The 16,579-nt window shown below is 36.2% G+C and overlaps 1 protein-coding gene across 2 annotated transcripts in view; it reads left to right on the top strand.

The window, feature by feature from the left end:
- The first annotated feature begins 186 nt into the window (after nucleotides 1-186).
- LOC109104554 (phospholipid-transporting ATPase IC) overlaps nucleotides 187-16,579 on the top strand; it is a 39,219-nt gene continuing 22,826 nt past the window's right edge. Inside the window, exons 1-3 of one of the 2 annotated variants that reach the window (XM_042778547.1) lie at nucleotides 187-457; nucleotides 14,950-15,131; nucleotides 15,203-15,300. In XM_042778547.1, the coding sequence (XP_042634481.1) occupies nucleotides 14,963-15,131; nucleotides 15,203-15,300 (267 nt within the window). In that variant the 5' untranslated portion in view covers nucleotides 187-457; nucleotides 14,950-14,962. Of the gene's footprint in view, nucleotides 458-14,946; nucleotides 15,132-15,202; nucleotides 15,301-16,579 lie in introns of both variants that reach the window. The other variant, XM_042778546.1, reaches the window with a different exon arrangement.

The following is a 16,579-nucleotide window of genomic DNA, read 5'->3' as shown; positions in this document are numbered from 1 at the left end:
TTTAAAATTGATTATAAATTATTTTTAATATCTATTAATAATAAAAAATGACTTGAATATGCACAGAAGTGATCTGTTATTTATGCGACACCCCCTCCATATCGATACCAGGAAACAGAAATAAAAACAACAAGCAAAAGCAGATATTTTCCCTCATGATTTGACTGTAAAATGAGTCACACCTTTCTTACCTGTGCGGTCACGTGATCACTGAGGAATGAGTTGCAGTCTTGAAGTGTGTCTGTTCAAAGAGGGGAAAAAGACAGCCTCGATCCCTGTGTGTATGTGCGTGTGAGTGTGTTTAATGGGTTTGTATCAGTAACGCTTCTCCTCGACAGACCAGTTTTTTTTTTCAGTCTGATTGAGAAGAACACACAGAGAACAGTTCTTCCGCACTGACACGCAGTGACCATGGAACAATAACACACATAAAACACCTTCAGAGGATCTGAGATCGGTAAGCTATGTTTGACTCTTAAAATACGCTTTTAATGGGTTTGTGTTCTTGTAAACGGAGTTGCTGAAGGTGTGTCACACCTGAGCTCCTCTACCTGTGCGTGCTTTGATGAAGAATCCTCTCAGGGATCCTCATCTGCGTGTTTGAGAAGATTCACACCGGGTTTATCTTTGAAACACGCGTTTAAACTCTCATTAATGTGCTTTAATGCTTCTAAGATTTAAGTATGTAACGTTTGTCTTGTGTAGAAACATTTACGGCTGAAGCTGTTGTTGCTGTGTGGTTCTTTCTTTGGAAGTTGATGCTTCATTACATGTTCTTGAGTTCAGCATATGAAGCTTTTAAACGATTCTATAAGCTTTATTTAAGTTTTTGAAACCTTCATTTTGCTCCAAGTGACGTATCAGTCAATGAAGTATTTTTCTTATGAGTGTGATGACAGCTTATAAACAAAATTTCAGTTTTTGCTTGACATTTGTGCACTTAAAGTAGCCTACAGTCCTATAATTTTATTTACTGTGTTTCTTCCTGATTATGCACGTAACATACTATAAATATCCCTTATGAAAAAATACTTTGTTTTGAGGTTTCTAAAACCCCAGATATTAAAAATAAGAATAAATGTGATTTAAATTTTACATGCAATTGTACACATTTAAACGTAAACCTAAAAGGAACCCATAAAATAGGCTATTATTTATTTTACGTGTAAAGATATCGTCATTCATTTCATGTTTTTCTGGAAGTCACTTTTTCCGTCATGTGTCAGGTGGGCAGGTGTCAGAGTGCAGCACATCTAAAATTGGTAAATTAATGCTGTTTTTTAAAACACAATAATGCTTGAAGTGATACCAAATGTATTTTATAATCATAAAAAAACATTGTGCACATGAAATACAGTTTAAGCATGTAATATTAACATCTACTGGTTATTATTAATCAGGGTTATGTCTTTGAAATTTTAGAATTGTGATTTTAAAGCCTTGAAAATTCACTGAAATTAATGCAATATGAATTTCATGCTTCCATAGTGAATTTAATGTTTTCTACGCTGTAATATATGTTTTTCTTTTTCAAATATCCATTTTACAAGAAAGTACTATTTTAGTCTTTCTACTGAATTTCATGTTAAATTCATTCATGTTACTTGCTATTTCTTTGAAATTAATTGAGATTTACTACCAATTTCTGAGTGAAATTGTTTTTCAAGACCATTTTTTTCAGTGTAGTGATGCACCTTTGTAATGAAATGTAATTTATTTAATAGAAATAGCTTTTTGTAAATGCAATCTCTCTAAAATGACTGATAAAAACGAGAGTGAATTTTCCAGAGGCCTGGAAAATAAATAGAAGCTGCATTAAAATAAAATCTGAATGCAGTACATGTTTCCATAGTGAATATAATTTGTTTTCCACGCTGTAAAAAAAAAAAAAGAAGATTTTTCTAAGTTGAAAATATTGGGGCATCCGCTGTACATTCAGAAAATATTATTTCGGCCTTTGAATGGTGTATATAATTTTTGTTATTGGGGCATCCGCTTTATAAGAAAATATTATTTCGGCCTTTCTACTTGATACATGTTTCTGTGCGATGGGTAAATTCAGAGGAAGTTTCAGTTTTAATGGATAGTGTGTGTGGGGCCATTGAGAAACAGTTCTGGTTACATCTGAGCAAATCATATGTAAACGTACAAGAAGAAGACTGTGAGTTATTCGTCCTGTCTGAATGAATGAATGAAATATTATGTATGAGTGATTGGTTGGTTTGTTTTATCGTGTTAGGTTGTTTTGTTGTGTTTTGTGTCGATTGCCGTTGTTTTCTTCTGAAATGCATATTGTTCTGCTGTATGTGGGTTAAATTTAACCGCCTTTGTTCTGAAAAGAGCCGAATTACTCACAGAACTGGTTTCTTCTGTGTCCAGAAGGACCGTAAACATTGTGAAATGGAGTGGGTGCGGTTTCTATTGCTTTCTCTTTGAACTCCAATTTCGATCTGAACGTTTGCTGAAGGTTAGTTTTGGAGGTGTAGCAGATAAACACAGCAGGTCATTTACATGTTGTTTACATTTATGCATTTGGCAGATGCTTTCATACAAAGCCATTTACATTAGATTCAAGGTATACATTTAATCATTTCATGCATTCGCTGGGAATCAAACCCATGACTTTGGTGTTGTCAGTGCTATTGTTTAAGCTACAGAAATGTCTATTAAATGATTAATATATTAATAGACGAACAGTATTTTTACGGCTGATAACCAGTATGATGCTAACATTTTTACAGCATGTGTAAAAAAAAACAAAATGCTTATTTTTTTATGTTATATAATATAGAAATAGATTGTAATTAAGATCATTTGATTATAGTTATTTTAATAATTAGATAACCGCTTACACTATAATAATATTTTTAGTATTTTTAGTAATATTTTGAATTAGTTTTTATATTTATTTTTCTCGTTTTCATTTAAAATTTTAGTAAAAGTTTTAGTAGTATTGTTGTTTATTTGTTGTAAAAAAAAGTATTATTTTTTAATGTCTGTAGATTCTTTATTTCAGTTTTAGTTTCTATTACATGTAAATCTAGAATCAGAACTATTTGGCAAAAAAGATGCATAAATCTTAGCAATGTTATTTTAGTATCATAGAGATATTATTATAATGTTTTGTAATAAAATTTCGTAAGCTTGTATATTAATATTTCTCGTTTTCATTTCTATTTGACTTAAAGATTCTTGTTTGATTTTGTCAGTTTTCATTAGTTTTTTTTTTTTTAATATGTCTGTATAGTTTGTATATATAGGCTATATATTTTTATTTTATATTATAATGTTTATACCATTTCAACTAACAAAACCTTTTTTTTTTTTTTTTTTTTTTCGTGTTATTTAACAATAATAACCCTGCACCATAGTACTTTAAAAAGAGTTTGCATAAAATTCTTGATTTGTTCTCTGAGGCATTCTGTGATTTAAATATTTTTGTTTAATGTTTGCTAAACTTAATTGTTTGTTCATCTTGTGGAACGATTGATTGCTTGTGTTGTAATGGACTATTTTTCCTAGCAGAAGCTTTAAACGAATCTATCTGTAAGATGATAAACTCAGATCAGAATGTTTTGTGCATTTATATGTTTATTTATACAGTAGTTGTTCAATAACATACAGTCATTATTGAAAAAAAACCCCCCAGATCAGGGTATATTTTGTGACCGTAGTGTCTCTTAGATCCAGAGCAGGTAAATGACATCATCAGGTGTGATTCTTGAATTCCCTGTAGTTCATTTGTAGGTTAAATGTGCATCATTGAAACCACATCAGACGTAGTTTAGTTAGTTGTGAGTTAAACATCAGGTGCATGGTTAATGCATGGGTTATCCGTCCCGGAAGACCCCCGCACATCTCCACCATCTCCTGTTTCTGCTCTCCTCTAGTCTTTCTCCAATGGAGGATACTGTTACCCATAGTGCTCTAGTAGGCATGACTGCCAAACACATGTAGTGGAGTGTAACACGACTCAATTGTGTTACGTAAGCAGACGTGGGAAAAGTTCATCTCTGTGGACTGTTTTAGAAGACTATATATATATATATATATATATATATATATATATATATATATATATATATATATATATATATATATATATATATATTATATATATATATAAATTAAATAGATATTTCTGTTGCACGCTTTTTCTTCGAATTCACCAAGAATTTGGATCATTATAGTTTTGTTGGTAAATGTTTCAGAAATGACCCAAGGAAGAGCTAATGCTCTTTGAAACACACACACACACACACACACACACATAAACACTGACACACACATAACCTATATTTTTTTAGTGTATGTTTGCCAATTAAACTGCAATATTGCATAAAACATTTATGAATAAATCACCATTTTCATCCCATGTGTTCAAGAGAAAGAAATCTTAATTTCCTGCAAACTTCTGCAAAATATCAGTAATAAAATAATTAAAGGATGTTGCAACCTGGGAAGCCTTTTTTCATACCCAGAAATGTATTCATTAAATGTGCTTCTGTCATAAGTTGTTAGTTGTTAAAACTTTTTTATATATTAAAAATCAATTGCTGTGATAATTAATAGATGTAATGAACCGTATTTCATATATTTCATATAAACACAGATTAAACACACACTTTCACAAGCTTATGTAACACACTGCATGGGTTTAAGAAGAGTGACTCAGAGATATTTTCCCAAGATGCCTTGTGCAAATCAGTTTTGCAATTCGCTGGATTCAAATTCTCACTCATTTGCTTTACAAGTCAGGAAATTCAAATCCTGGAGTGGTGGCCTTCCAATTCTGGTGAGCAATTTGCTTGTGTTATTTTAGAGGGAAAGAAGATTTTACTAGCACAACCTGAACAGAAACATGAGTGAGACTCTCAAAAACACTTTTAACCTGAACGCGTCATCATGTGCATTAAAATAATGGCCTTTTATATTTAATTATTTAATTAGGGAATATTTATTATTTTTCTTAATTTTTAATCTGTCTGGAACAATATTAAAAAGTTAATTTCTAAAGCTGAAAAAAAAAAAGTCTGAAGTCTCCAAAACACACCACCAAAACCTCATCGCTTTACCACATGGACACACACATCGCAGTGTGCTTCATGCATGCTTGCGCAAATGCATCTAGCAAAACTTATTTTTTTTAAAATGCATCATCCTGTCAGAACACCCCTCATCACTTTTGTGAAGATCCGTCTGGAAAGTCTTGAATCACTTTGAGCCCTTGGCACCTTCCCAGCTACTTTCTTAGACAAACATTACACTGTTTAACTGAAACGTGGAGCAGAACAAAGCTTCATTTGATTAAGATTAAGACCATTAAAGACTCTTACGGTCATTCTTTAAATAACCATGCGCTGACAAATGTGTTCAATTTACAGCCAAAGAAGAGAAAGAAAATATAAAACGAGAAGAAATATAAGTAGTAGTTACTAGAAGCATATCATCAGTTAATTCATAATTGCGTCGTTTTGATGGCTGTTTTCATCGTAGGAGGTCAAATCACTAAAAAACCCAGAATTTCTCATGCTGGTCCAGTTAATGTTCATGCACCAACTCTATCAGTGTGATTGGCTGTTTTAACGAAACAACGAGGCTATTATTTATACACTTGCCTTATAGAATACTGAATTAGTGTAAAACATTTATAAGACCATGTGACGGTTTACACAAGACTAGATTTGTGAACAATTTAGCCAAATTGATTGAAGCCAATTATTGTAATGTTGAAATATATATTCCAAAAATTTTTATATACATATGTGTACATGGTACGTGTGTGTTTATATATTAGGGCTGGGCGATATGGCAAAAAACGATTGTCGATTTTTACAATTTTTAACTAGTCAACTTGAAAATGTTACTACAACATGATTCAAGTAAATTTTTCTTTATTAACCCTCTAGTTAAAAAAATACTATTCCATGTGCACCACACATGATGTTGTCAACATGATGTAAATGTTAAGCAAATCACTTGCAAAAAAGATGCATGAAATAAAATTACATATTATACGCTGAGAAATAATACAAGGAAATGCTTTAAAAAAATCTCAAAAGTCAAGGTGATTCAAATTCAGAATGACTGAAGGTATAACACACCAGTAGACTATCAACTATAAATGTTCCTCTTCCACACTGTTTTTATGCATATAATCGAGGAGAGATCAGTCTGGATGTGTCTCTGTCGCTCTGACGCAGTGAGATGTTCACAGAAGCTGCTGCTTCTCTCCTCTCAGGTTGCACAACAGCAGGTGAATGTGATCTCAAAGGGATCCCTACGTTTTCTCCTCCCTTTTTTTCTCGAACCCTTCCCCCACGTGAAAGGGTTTCCATGGGCGAGACTTTATACCTGTTTCCCAACACCAGCAGACTTTAGAAGCACCTGCGCGCTCGTATTCACAGTACTGCAGATCTACAAATGCTCTTTGTGGCCCTGGGCGGTTGTTTATTCTGTTGAATGGGAATCTTTGTCTCGTCGTCATAGAATGGAGAGTATGCGATGACACGTGTGATTGTACGTCTGCCTGAGCTGTAGATCAGGATTGTTGGATAGTGTCATTCACGGAACAGGGAAGAGGTGTACTAAATAAGGCTTTTGTGATTTGTTTTTTTCCATTTCAGCACCCCCAACACACAAACCCATAGATACAACTAAAAGGTGGTTTGTAGTTCAAAAGCATGTGTTTAAAACCAAAGGTCTCTTTTAAAGCATTCCAGAGATACTTGACATCAAAATGATTTCATGCATTGAGAACTGGTTTGTTCTATACAATGGATTTCTCAACACTTAACTCATTAACACAAGCTGTTGATCACAGAGAAAGGCGATGTTTGAGCTGTGATGGTGTGAATAGTCCAGCGGACGGCTGAAGGGTTTGATTGTGTGTGTGAGTGGATCTCATTGAGAACGTGTTGTTCAGGTCGTGTCAGACTGAAGTATGCTGTACAGTATTCATATGCAGCTGCTAGGAATAGATTTAAAGGTCAAACACGTCACCTGTACACAAGACTGAGACTCTTCATCCATCCATTTATCATTCTATCTATCTATCTATCTATCTATCTATCTATCTATCGTTCTATCTATCATTCTATCTATCGTTCTATCTATCTATCGTTCTATCGTTCTATCTATCGTTCTATCTAACGTTCTATCTATCGTTCTATCGTTCTATCGTTCTTTCTTCTATCTATCGTTCTATCATTCTATCTATCGTTTCTATCGTTCTATCTATCGTTCTATCGTTACTATCGTTCTATCTATCGTTCTGTCTATCGTTCTATCTATCTATCGTTCTGTCTATCGTTCTATCTATCTATCGTTCTATCTATCGTTCTATCTATCGTTCTATCATTCTATCTATCGATCTGTCGATCTATCGATCTATCTATCGTTCTATCGTTCTATCTATCTATCTATCTATCATTCTATCTATCGTTCTATCTATCTATCATTCTATCTATCGTTCTATCGATCTATCGTTCTATCGTTCTATCTATCTATTGTTCTATCTATCGTTCTATCGTTCTATCTATCGTTCTATCGTTCTATCTATCGTTCTATCTATCGTTCTATCGTTCTATCTATCGTTCTAATCGTTCGATCTATCGTTCTATCGTTCGTTCTATATCTATTGTTCTATCTATCTATCTATCGTTCTATCGTTCTATCTATCGTTCTATCTATCGTTCTATCGTTCTATCTATCGTTCTATCGTTCTATCTATCGTTCTATCGTTCTATCTATCGTTCTATCGTTCGTCTATCGTTCTATCTATCGTCGATCTTTCTATCTATCGTTCTATCTATCGATCTGTCTATCTATCTATCTATCTATCTATCTATCTATCTATCGTACTATCGTTCTATCTATCGTTCTGTCTATCGTTCTATCGTTCTATCTATCGTTCTATCATTCTATCTATCGTTCTATCTATCTATCGTTCTATCTATCGTTCTATCGTTCTATCGTTCTATCTATCTAGCTATCGTTCTATCTATCGTTCTATCGTTCTAGCTATCGTTCTGTCTATCTATCTATTCGTTCTATCTATCGTTCTATCTATCGTTCTATCTATCTATCGTTCTATCTATCGATCTATCGATCTATCGTTCTATCGTTCTATCGTTCTATCGTTCTATCTATCGTTCTATCTATCGTTCTATCCATCGTTCTATCGTTCTATCTATCGTTCTATCTATCGATCTATCATTCGATCTATCTATCGTTCTATCTATCGTTCTATCGATCTTCGTTCTAATCGATCTATCGTTCTATCTATCTATCTGTTCTTTCTATCTATCGTTCTATCGTTCTATCGTTCTATCTATCTATCTATCTATCTATCTATCTATCTATCTGTTGTTTGATCTATCATTCTATCATTTCATCCTTCCATCATTTGATGTACCGTTCCATCCATCCATCCACTGATTTGTTGTTCTGTCAATCTATCTATCCATTGTCCATCTATCACTGTATCTATCTGTCGTTCTGTTGTTCTCTCTGTTGTTTTATATATATATATTTAAAAACAGTTCTGAAATATTTAAAAACAGAAGATTTTGTATTGTTCAGTGTTTGGCTGTTGGACCTGAGGTGGATCGGCAGTGTGGCAACACGGACACAGATCAGGTTATGCTGATCTCAGAATGTAATGAAAAATCATCATCATCTTCAGTATTTCATTACATCATTACCTGAAACGTAACATCAAGATCCTTTTAATATCCCTTCAGCATCTCAAGAGCCCTGTATGGCCACAAATGGGTGTTGAAGAGGGTTTTGTTGAATCTGAGAACCACTGAAGAATCTGTGTTGTGAAGAATAAACCATGTATTCAGAGCTCAACACTAAACTGAAACCATCTTAACGTATATGTGGCTCCTTAACAAAGCCTTGATGAAATTCTGTGATGGATCCGGTTGAGAGTTTCTTAAGTGGTTCTCTCAGGCCTCAGCTCTTCATTGCTAAAAATGTCACCTCCTGTGGCATTACATCATATATGCAAAGCGAGCCATGGATAAACATGTTTTGCATGCTGAGTTTCTTTCTCTTTCCGGATGTGTGCTCTGTTATGCTCTTCACACAGTTTTGCGGCAGCATCCTGGTGGATTGTGTGTTATTCCTGCGCTGTGGGCCATGTTTAATAATAGTCATGCGTGCTAGTTTGAATGAATCTCTGCTGTTTGATTAGTGCAACTTTATCTCGGGTTTTAAGTATATTTATCTCATTCCCAAGACATGGCACCTCCTTCTGTTTTTCATATAATATTTAAACCAAGAAAAGGCGTTGGGTATTTGATGTTGGTGATGTGTTAAGCAATACCTCATGTGATGAAAAGGAGGACATATTTAAATATTTACAGAGGGATTATTCCTTGCTGAACTTTTCCAAATTAATCTCTTATCAAACAGTGACCTTAGATGGCCGGTGTCGGTGTAGATGCTTTAGAGATGCTTGAGCGCTCATTCGGATCATGAACACCTCAGGTTTCCATAAGACCAGAGGAGGATCATCCTGTTATTGTGGCCGCATTTGCATCTGTGAAACTCATCCATCATTAAAGTCAGCATGAAATCAAAACTGACTTTCTGACTGTTTACTATAGACTTTCTTAAACCATGTTTCTGGTCTTATTGTGAATTATTGATCAGTGCATGTTATCCCAATGAAACCTTAGTTCGACCTAATCATCTTTGTATCAAAAAGTAACTTTTGCCACCTCTGAAACAACCAAATGCTCCTTTTCCCCCAATCCTCCAATCAAAGTCATACCTAATTGATTCCCTGTGAAATTTTGATGTGATATTTTTTTTTTTTGGTTATTTTTCCAGAATCATGTTTCACTCAGACATGCATCACTTTACGGATGTAAAACAGGTTGTGGACGCTGTTGACTTTGAGTTTGTTCCAAGTCCTTCTTTGTTTTATTTTGCATATTTATAAGCATTCATGTTGCTCAAAAAGTAGAGAAAGGCATCATGCGTCATGAGTTTGATTCCTTGAATATATACAGTGACTTTGGATGCATAAATGTAAATGGATTGCAGTAACAAAAAATGGTGTAGGATTTACTTTGAAACAGTTTTCACTCAGAAAGTTTCTAACTGAATGAAACATAAATAGAAAAACTGAAATATAATTTTTTTTTGTAAAACATACTCCAATTTTATTATTTTTATTTACTTGGAAAAATTTCCAAGTTTCCTTTTTTGTTTTTTTTTAACAATGTGACTTCTAGTGACACTAGTTTTTTCCCAGTGTAGATTATTAAATGCAATTTTCAAGTAGAAAAACCGAAATAGTATTTTTAACAATGCTGTGGTAGTGACAAAACACTGTTCATCGCTGGTGGAGTTTATGTTTGTGAAGTGTCGACTGTTCTATCTGCTGCGGGAGTTCACAGTCATTGTTATTGTCGCAGTTAACATTCCCCCATGTGTGAACGGTAAGGACGCGCTTCGCGAGCTGTACAGCGCCATCGGCGAACAACAAACAAATAACCCAGACGGCTTTTTCATGATAGCTGGTAACTTCAACCACGCAAACTTAAAGACAGTTTTGCCAAAGTTCTTCCAACATGTGAACTTTGCAATAAGGGGACACAACACTGGACTTGGTTTACACAACAGAGAAGTACACGTACAAGCCTGAACCCTGCCCCCACCTCGGGTTCTCAGATCACATCTCCGTTATGCTAATCCCAGCATACAGACCACTTCTGAAACTTGCCAAACCGGTTCAAAAACTCAGCACGAATTGGTCAGATGATTCTACCTCAACACTATAGGACTGCTTTCAGTCCACAGACTGAAACATGTTTAAAGAGGCAGCCACCTACAACAACCACACAGACCTGTCGGAGTACACTGAAACTGTGAGTATTTATATCAAAAAGTGCATTGATGATGTGACAGTCACCAAGACCATCACCACTCGTGCAAACCAGAAGCCTTGGATGACAGCAGAGGTTCACAGGCTGCTAAAGACCCGAAATGATGCATTCAGATCAGGAGATAAAGCAGCCCTCAAAACAGCAAGAGCCAATTTGTCCTGTGGCATCAAGAATGCAAAACGGTCATATACACAAAAAACCATAATCACTTCACAGACAGCAGAGACGCACGGAGCCTGCCCTGTGGCAAGCTATTCAGACCACCACTGACTACAAACCCCTGCCACAGGCCTGTGATGACGGCTCATCCCTCCCAGATGCACTCAATCACTTTAATTCATGGTTTCAAATGCAGAATGACACACCTGCACAAAAACTGCCCATACCTCCCAACGACCAGGCGCTCTGTCTGTTTCCAGCCACTTAGTTGTGGCCTAATGGTTAGAGAGATTGACTCCTAACCCTAAGGTTGTGGGTTCGAGTCTCGGGCAGGCAATAACATGAATGAGGTGCCCTTGAGCAAGGCACCGAACCCCCAACTTCTCCCCGGGTGCCGCAGCATAATGGCTGCCCACTGCTCCAGGTGTGTGTTCACTGTGTGTGTGTTCACTGTGTGTGTGTTCACTGCTGTGTGTGTGCAATTTGGATGGGTTAAATGCAGAGCATGAATTCTGAGTATGGGTCACCATACTTGGCTGTATGTCACGTCACTTAGGGAAAACCCTTTTCTAGGATTAACCCACGCATGCAGAGCATGAATTCTGATGTACTGATTTGCCAGCTGGATAGATGTCCTAACACCCTCCAGCCAGGCTGGTCTCCTACAACAATCATACCGATACCAAAGAAATACACCTGTGTCCTGTCTAAATGACTACCGTCCCATAGCACTGATTCCAATCATGATTAAGTGCTTTGAGAGGTTAGTCATGCACAACATCAAGACCAGCCTCCCCAACACACTCAATCCACACCAGTTTGCATACTGTCCAAACCGCTCTACGGACGATGCAATTTCCTCCACCCTCCACCTGGCTCTTACCCACCTAGAAAATAAAGACTTCAATGTTAGAATGCTGTTCATCGACTTCAGCTCAGTATTCAACACAATAATCCCACAACAACTCATTAACAAACTAAACCTGCTGGGCCTAAACTCCTCCCTCTGTAATTGGATCCTGGACTTTCTAACTGGAAGAGCTCAGTCAGTCTGCGTCGGCCACAACACCTCCAGCACTACCACACTGACCACAGGTGCCCCACAAGGCTGTGTGCTCAGCCCGCTGCTCTTCACGCTGCTGACCCACGATTGCACTGCCAAGTTTAGCTCCCACCAAATCATCAAGTTTGCTAATGACACAGCTGTAGTAGGTCTCATCAGCAACAATGATGAAATACCCTTCAGAAAGGAAGTGGCACAACTGGTTGAATGGTGTGGTGCAAACAACCTGTCCCTCAATGTCAGTAAGACAAAGGAGGTTGTGATGGACTTACTGAGGATCTCTGTTGAGCACCCCCCACTGACCATCGACAGCTCAACTGTGGAGAGAGTCAGCAGCACAAAGTTCCTTGGAGTGCACATAACAGAAGACCTCAGATGTACCACCAACACTACATCACTCTCCAAGAAGGCACAACAGTGACTCCACTTCTTGCGCCGACTTAAGAGCAAGTCTCCCTCAACCCATCCTGACCACATTCTACAGGGGAACATTGAAATCGTGCTGACCAGCTGCATCACTGTATAACTGTATCTGGCCAGTAAAACCAGTAAAGCCACCAGTATCATGAAGGACTCCACCCATCCCTCCCAGTATCTCTTCCAGCTCTTGCCATCAGGAAGAAGGTACCAGAGCATCAGAGACCACTCTACAAGACTGCTCAGCAGTTTTTCCCCCAGACTGTGAGAGCCCTCAATTCCAATCACCTCACCCCCTCTGAAACCCCATCCACAACCCTACCTCCTAAAACCAAGATCCTCTCAACCCCATCCCCCACCACACCACACGCACCACATGTAAACCGTTGAAAACCTCAAAAACATTGTGCAATTCTGAGGTGAGTGGGCTGGACAAACCACCTATAGAAACATGCTATTTTCTCTCTAAATGCACCAGACACTTTCTTATAAACACTCCATGTTACAAGAACATAATAAGGACTTAACTGTTTATTTGCTTCTTAACCTTAAATACCTCTTTTGCACAATATCATGCACAGTTATTATGTAAAGTACTTGTATAGTCCGTCTTAGGTTATGTATATGTATAGTCAACTATTTATAGTATATGTATAGCTAGATTACCACTTTCAGTAAGTAAGTTATGTATAGGTATACAGTTTTTCTTATGGCTAGTGTTGCACTCAAAATTTTCTTGTTAGTCTAAAAACAGATTATATTGAAGTCAGTCTGCCAAAATGACAGGTTGTGGAATGTGCCGCTCTGTGATGTAATAGAGCAGGTAAACCCCGCCTCGCAGAAGAAGAGCAATGTCTGCTTCTACATCACTTCCTGTTCAGCCCCGCCCACTGATTTGCGCATGTATTGTACATAACGAGAGAGGAAAATGCAGGTCTACACAGAAACCAAACGTTAAAGATGCTCCCAAGACAACAAGACGCTATGCAGTGCTAAGTAGGGTTGTCAAATGTACCGACTTCGGTACCAGTTGGTTCTGAAATATAAAAAATGTGAGTAAGTGTTTTTATTACCTGCTCACTATTGCTTTGTCTGTTATCACAGATCGTTTGATAGCATTTTAAAAGGGTCGTATAATGCAATTTCATGTTTTCCTTTGTCTTTGGAGTGTTAGAAGTTGTTTGTAAATACAGAAGATCCGTAAAGTCGCAAAGATTAAAGTCTCAAACCTAAAGAGATATTTTTTTTAAAAGTGAATGCTCAGCCACACCCCCCTTAAACACCTCGTTTAAACACGCCCCCACATGTCTGCATCACTGTATGGGAAGATTTGCATAATGCCACCCAAATGTTCACGCAAAGAAAGAAGGCGTAACTTTGGTTCTCGCTGTGGTATTGTTGCTGCCACCATGTCTAGAGACGCTGTGTGATAACATCAGAATATCTTTTCACCAGCAGCACTTTCTGTCTTGTACAGAGGCTCTGTGTCAGAGGTTGACTCGTTTTTTGTATTTGGTTTTTGCATAATTCATTTCATACCTTTCATTGTTATCAGGTACAACATCAGGGATTTTGTATTAAATATCTAATAATTAACAAGAAATAACATTTCAAAAGGTTTACTTGATGTTTGAAATGATTAAGAAGTCAATTTTAAATGTTACTTCTAAGTTTTTTTTAGTATTTGAATAAGATTGGAATTGGATTTCATTTTATAGTTTTTTATTTTTGTTTTAGTTTTAGTAATTTTGTCTTAGTAATTTTTGGTGCCATTTTTATTTTTTTTATTTTTTTTTAAGAAAAAATGTCTATATAATTTTTATTAATTTATATTTATTTTTAAACATTTTAGTACTTTTTAAGTAAAACTAAATGAAAATGAGACATTTTGACAGCTAGCTGAAATTAAATGTAAGTTTTGTTCATTTTAGTTTTGATTAGTTTCTTTATTTTGGTATTTATTTAGAGTTAAACTTAATAAAAATTAGAAATGAAATAAAGTTAGTGCATATAGATATGCATTTTATTTTATTTAAGTAAAAAAAATATATATATTTAATGGTTTTAGTTTTGGTTAACTATAATAACCTTGTATGAACATCAAGTTTATACTGAACAACCAATGAACTTTTTAGTTTTTTTTTGTTGTTGTCATTTTTAAATAACATTGAGCATCAATAATATAAAGATCCAGTACAACTGGTTACCAGTATTTTTGTAAGAGTGTTGTGTTACAGTTTGTAGTGGAAAATGTGTGTGTGTTTCTGCATGGTGTTAGCAAGCCAAATCATTGTTTTGACATGTTGCTGCCAGACACGCAAATCTGTCGATTATTGGCTCTCAGTGCTGTTTATGTGCCTGTTTAAAAGCCTTAATGTAATATTTTTCTCTCTTTTCTCATAGCAGAGGGTCTCTCAGGATGAGCGCTCGACCACGGGCCGCTTCCCAGGATTCCCAGGAGGAGCCGGATGATGAGGTGGTGCCCTACAGCGACGACGAGACAGACGACGAGTTACAGTCAGAAGATGATCTGGATCGGAGTGAAGACCAGCTGCCAGAACCGGAAATCAGACCCACGCCTGCCACCGGTGAGTTTGAGGACGGATCTGGTGTGAAAGTGTCCCGTTAGTGCTTGTTCTGATTGTGATTCTCCTCTCAGAGCCTGGCTGGAGCATCCGAGCGAATGACAGGGAATATTGCAATCAACCCCAGTTTCAGAAGAAGGTCTTTCTGTGCATCAAGAAAAGCAGATATTCTGTAAGTGGATCCGTTGTTGTTGTTTTTACTCAAACCTGAATTGCCGGTTTGTGCACTGCCAGTTTGGAATAATTAAGATTTTTTTCATGTTTCTGAAAGACGCCTCTTCTGCTGCATTTATTTGATAAAACATTAAAAACAGTAATATTATGAAAACATTTGATAATAATCAGAAATGTTTCTTGAGCAGCAAATCAGTATATTAGAAGGATCATGTGACATTGAAGACTGGAGTAAAGATGCTGAAAATTCAGCTTTGATCACAGGAATAAATTACTTTTTACAATATATTCAAATAGAAAACACTTATTTGAAATTGTAATAATATTTCACTTTTTTTGTACTGTATGTTTGATCAAATAAATGCAGTCTTGGTGAACAATAGAGACAAAAACATTTCAAAAACATAAAAAAAATCGTAACTATTCCAGACTTTTGACTGGTGTTGTATATAGTAAAGAAGATAATTTACATTAATATATATATTTTTTAATTTTATTTTATGCTTTTATATTGTGGTGATGTGTTAAAGTGAGTTTGTAAACAAAAGTCTATCATTGTGCTCTTATTTAAGACACTCAGCTATAGAGATGGTCCTGATAAATACTGCAAGTGTTTAGTTCTTTGAGGAGGAACTCTGAAAGGTTAATGTCAAACTGCATACTAGTATCTGTTTTTCTCTGTCAAATGTTTAATTTCTAGTCAGAGAATCACGAATCACCTTTGAATTCACCTGAAAAACAGTAACAACGTCATAGTTCATAGTTCTACTCATAGTGACTTAACAAATGTTGCAAGTCAATCTTACCATTACACTTTTCATTCAGAAACGCCTTCAGGAAACGCCAGAAAATTAAGTGACACGTCATGCATTTTGTCATTGTGCTCTTATCTGTTCTGCTGTGTTAAATAACTCTAAAACCTCAGGGCTTGGCCTCTAATATGTTCCAAACTGAGTGTTTTATGGTCCTTTTCTTACATAATTTACATGTTACACATGCAAGTGGAGTGGAGTTTAAGATCTTTTATGACAGTTATGTTAAAGACTGGAAAAACAAGTCCTTCATGTGTCAAGTGTGTGTGTGTGTGTGTGTCGAGGTTTGATGTGTATCATGTGTTCGGCGTGACTGGATTTGTCTTGAGGTTGAAATGTTACCCTTCGAGAGCAGATATAGATGTGTTGTGAAGATTTACATCTAGGGAAATCAGTTGGGTTTGGTAACTAAAATTTTGAACGAGAAAGAGAGTGAATGGAACTTAGAGAAACCACAAAAATAGG

This window comes from Cyprinus carpio, chromosome A21 (genome assembly GCF_018340385.1).
Source record: "Cyprinus carpio isolate SPL01 chromosome A21, ASM1834038v1, whole genome shotgun sequence".
NCBI lineage: Eukaryota > Metazoa > Chordata > Actinopteri > Cypriniformes > Cyprinidae > Cyprinus > Cyprinus carpio.
Note: the sequence above shows the minus strand (reverse complement) of the source record. Positions and strands in the feature narration are given on the sequence as shown.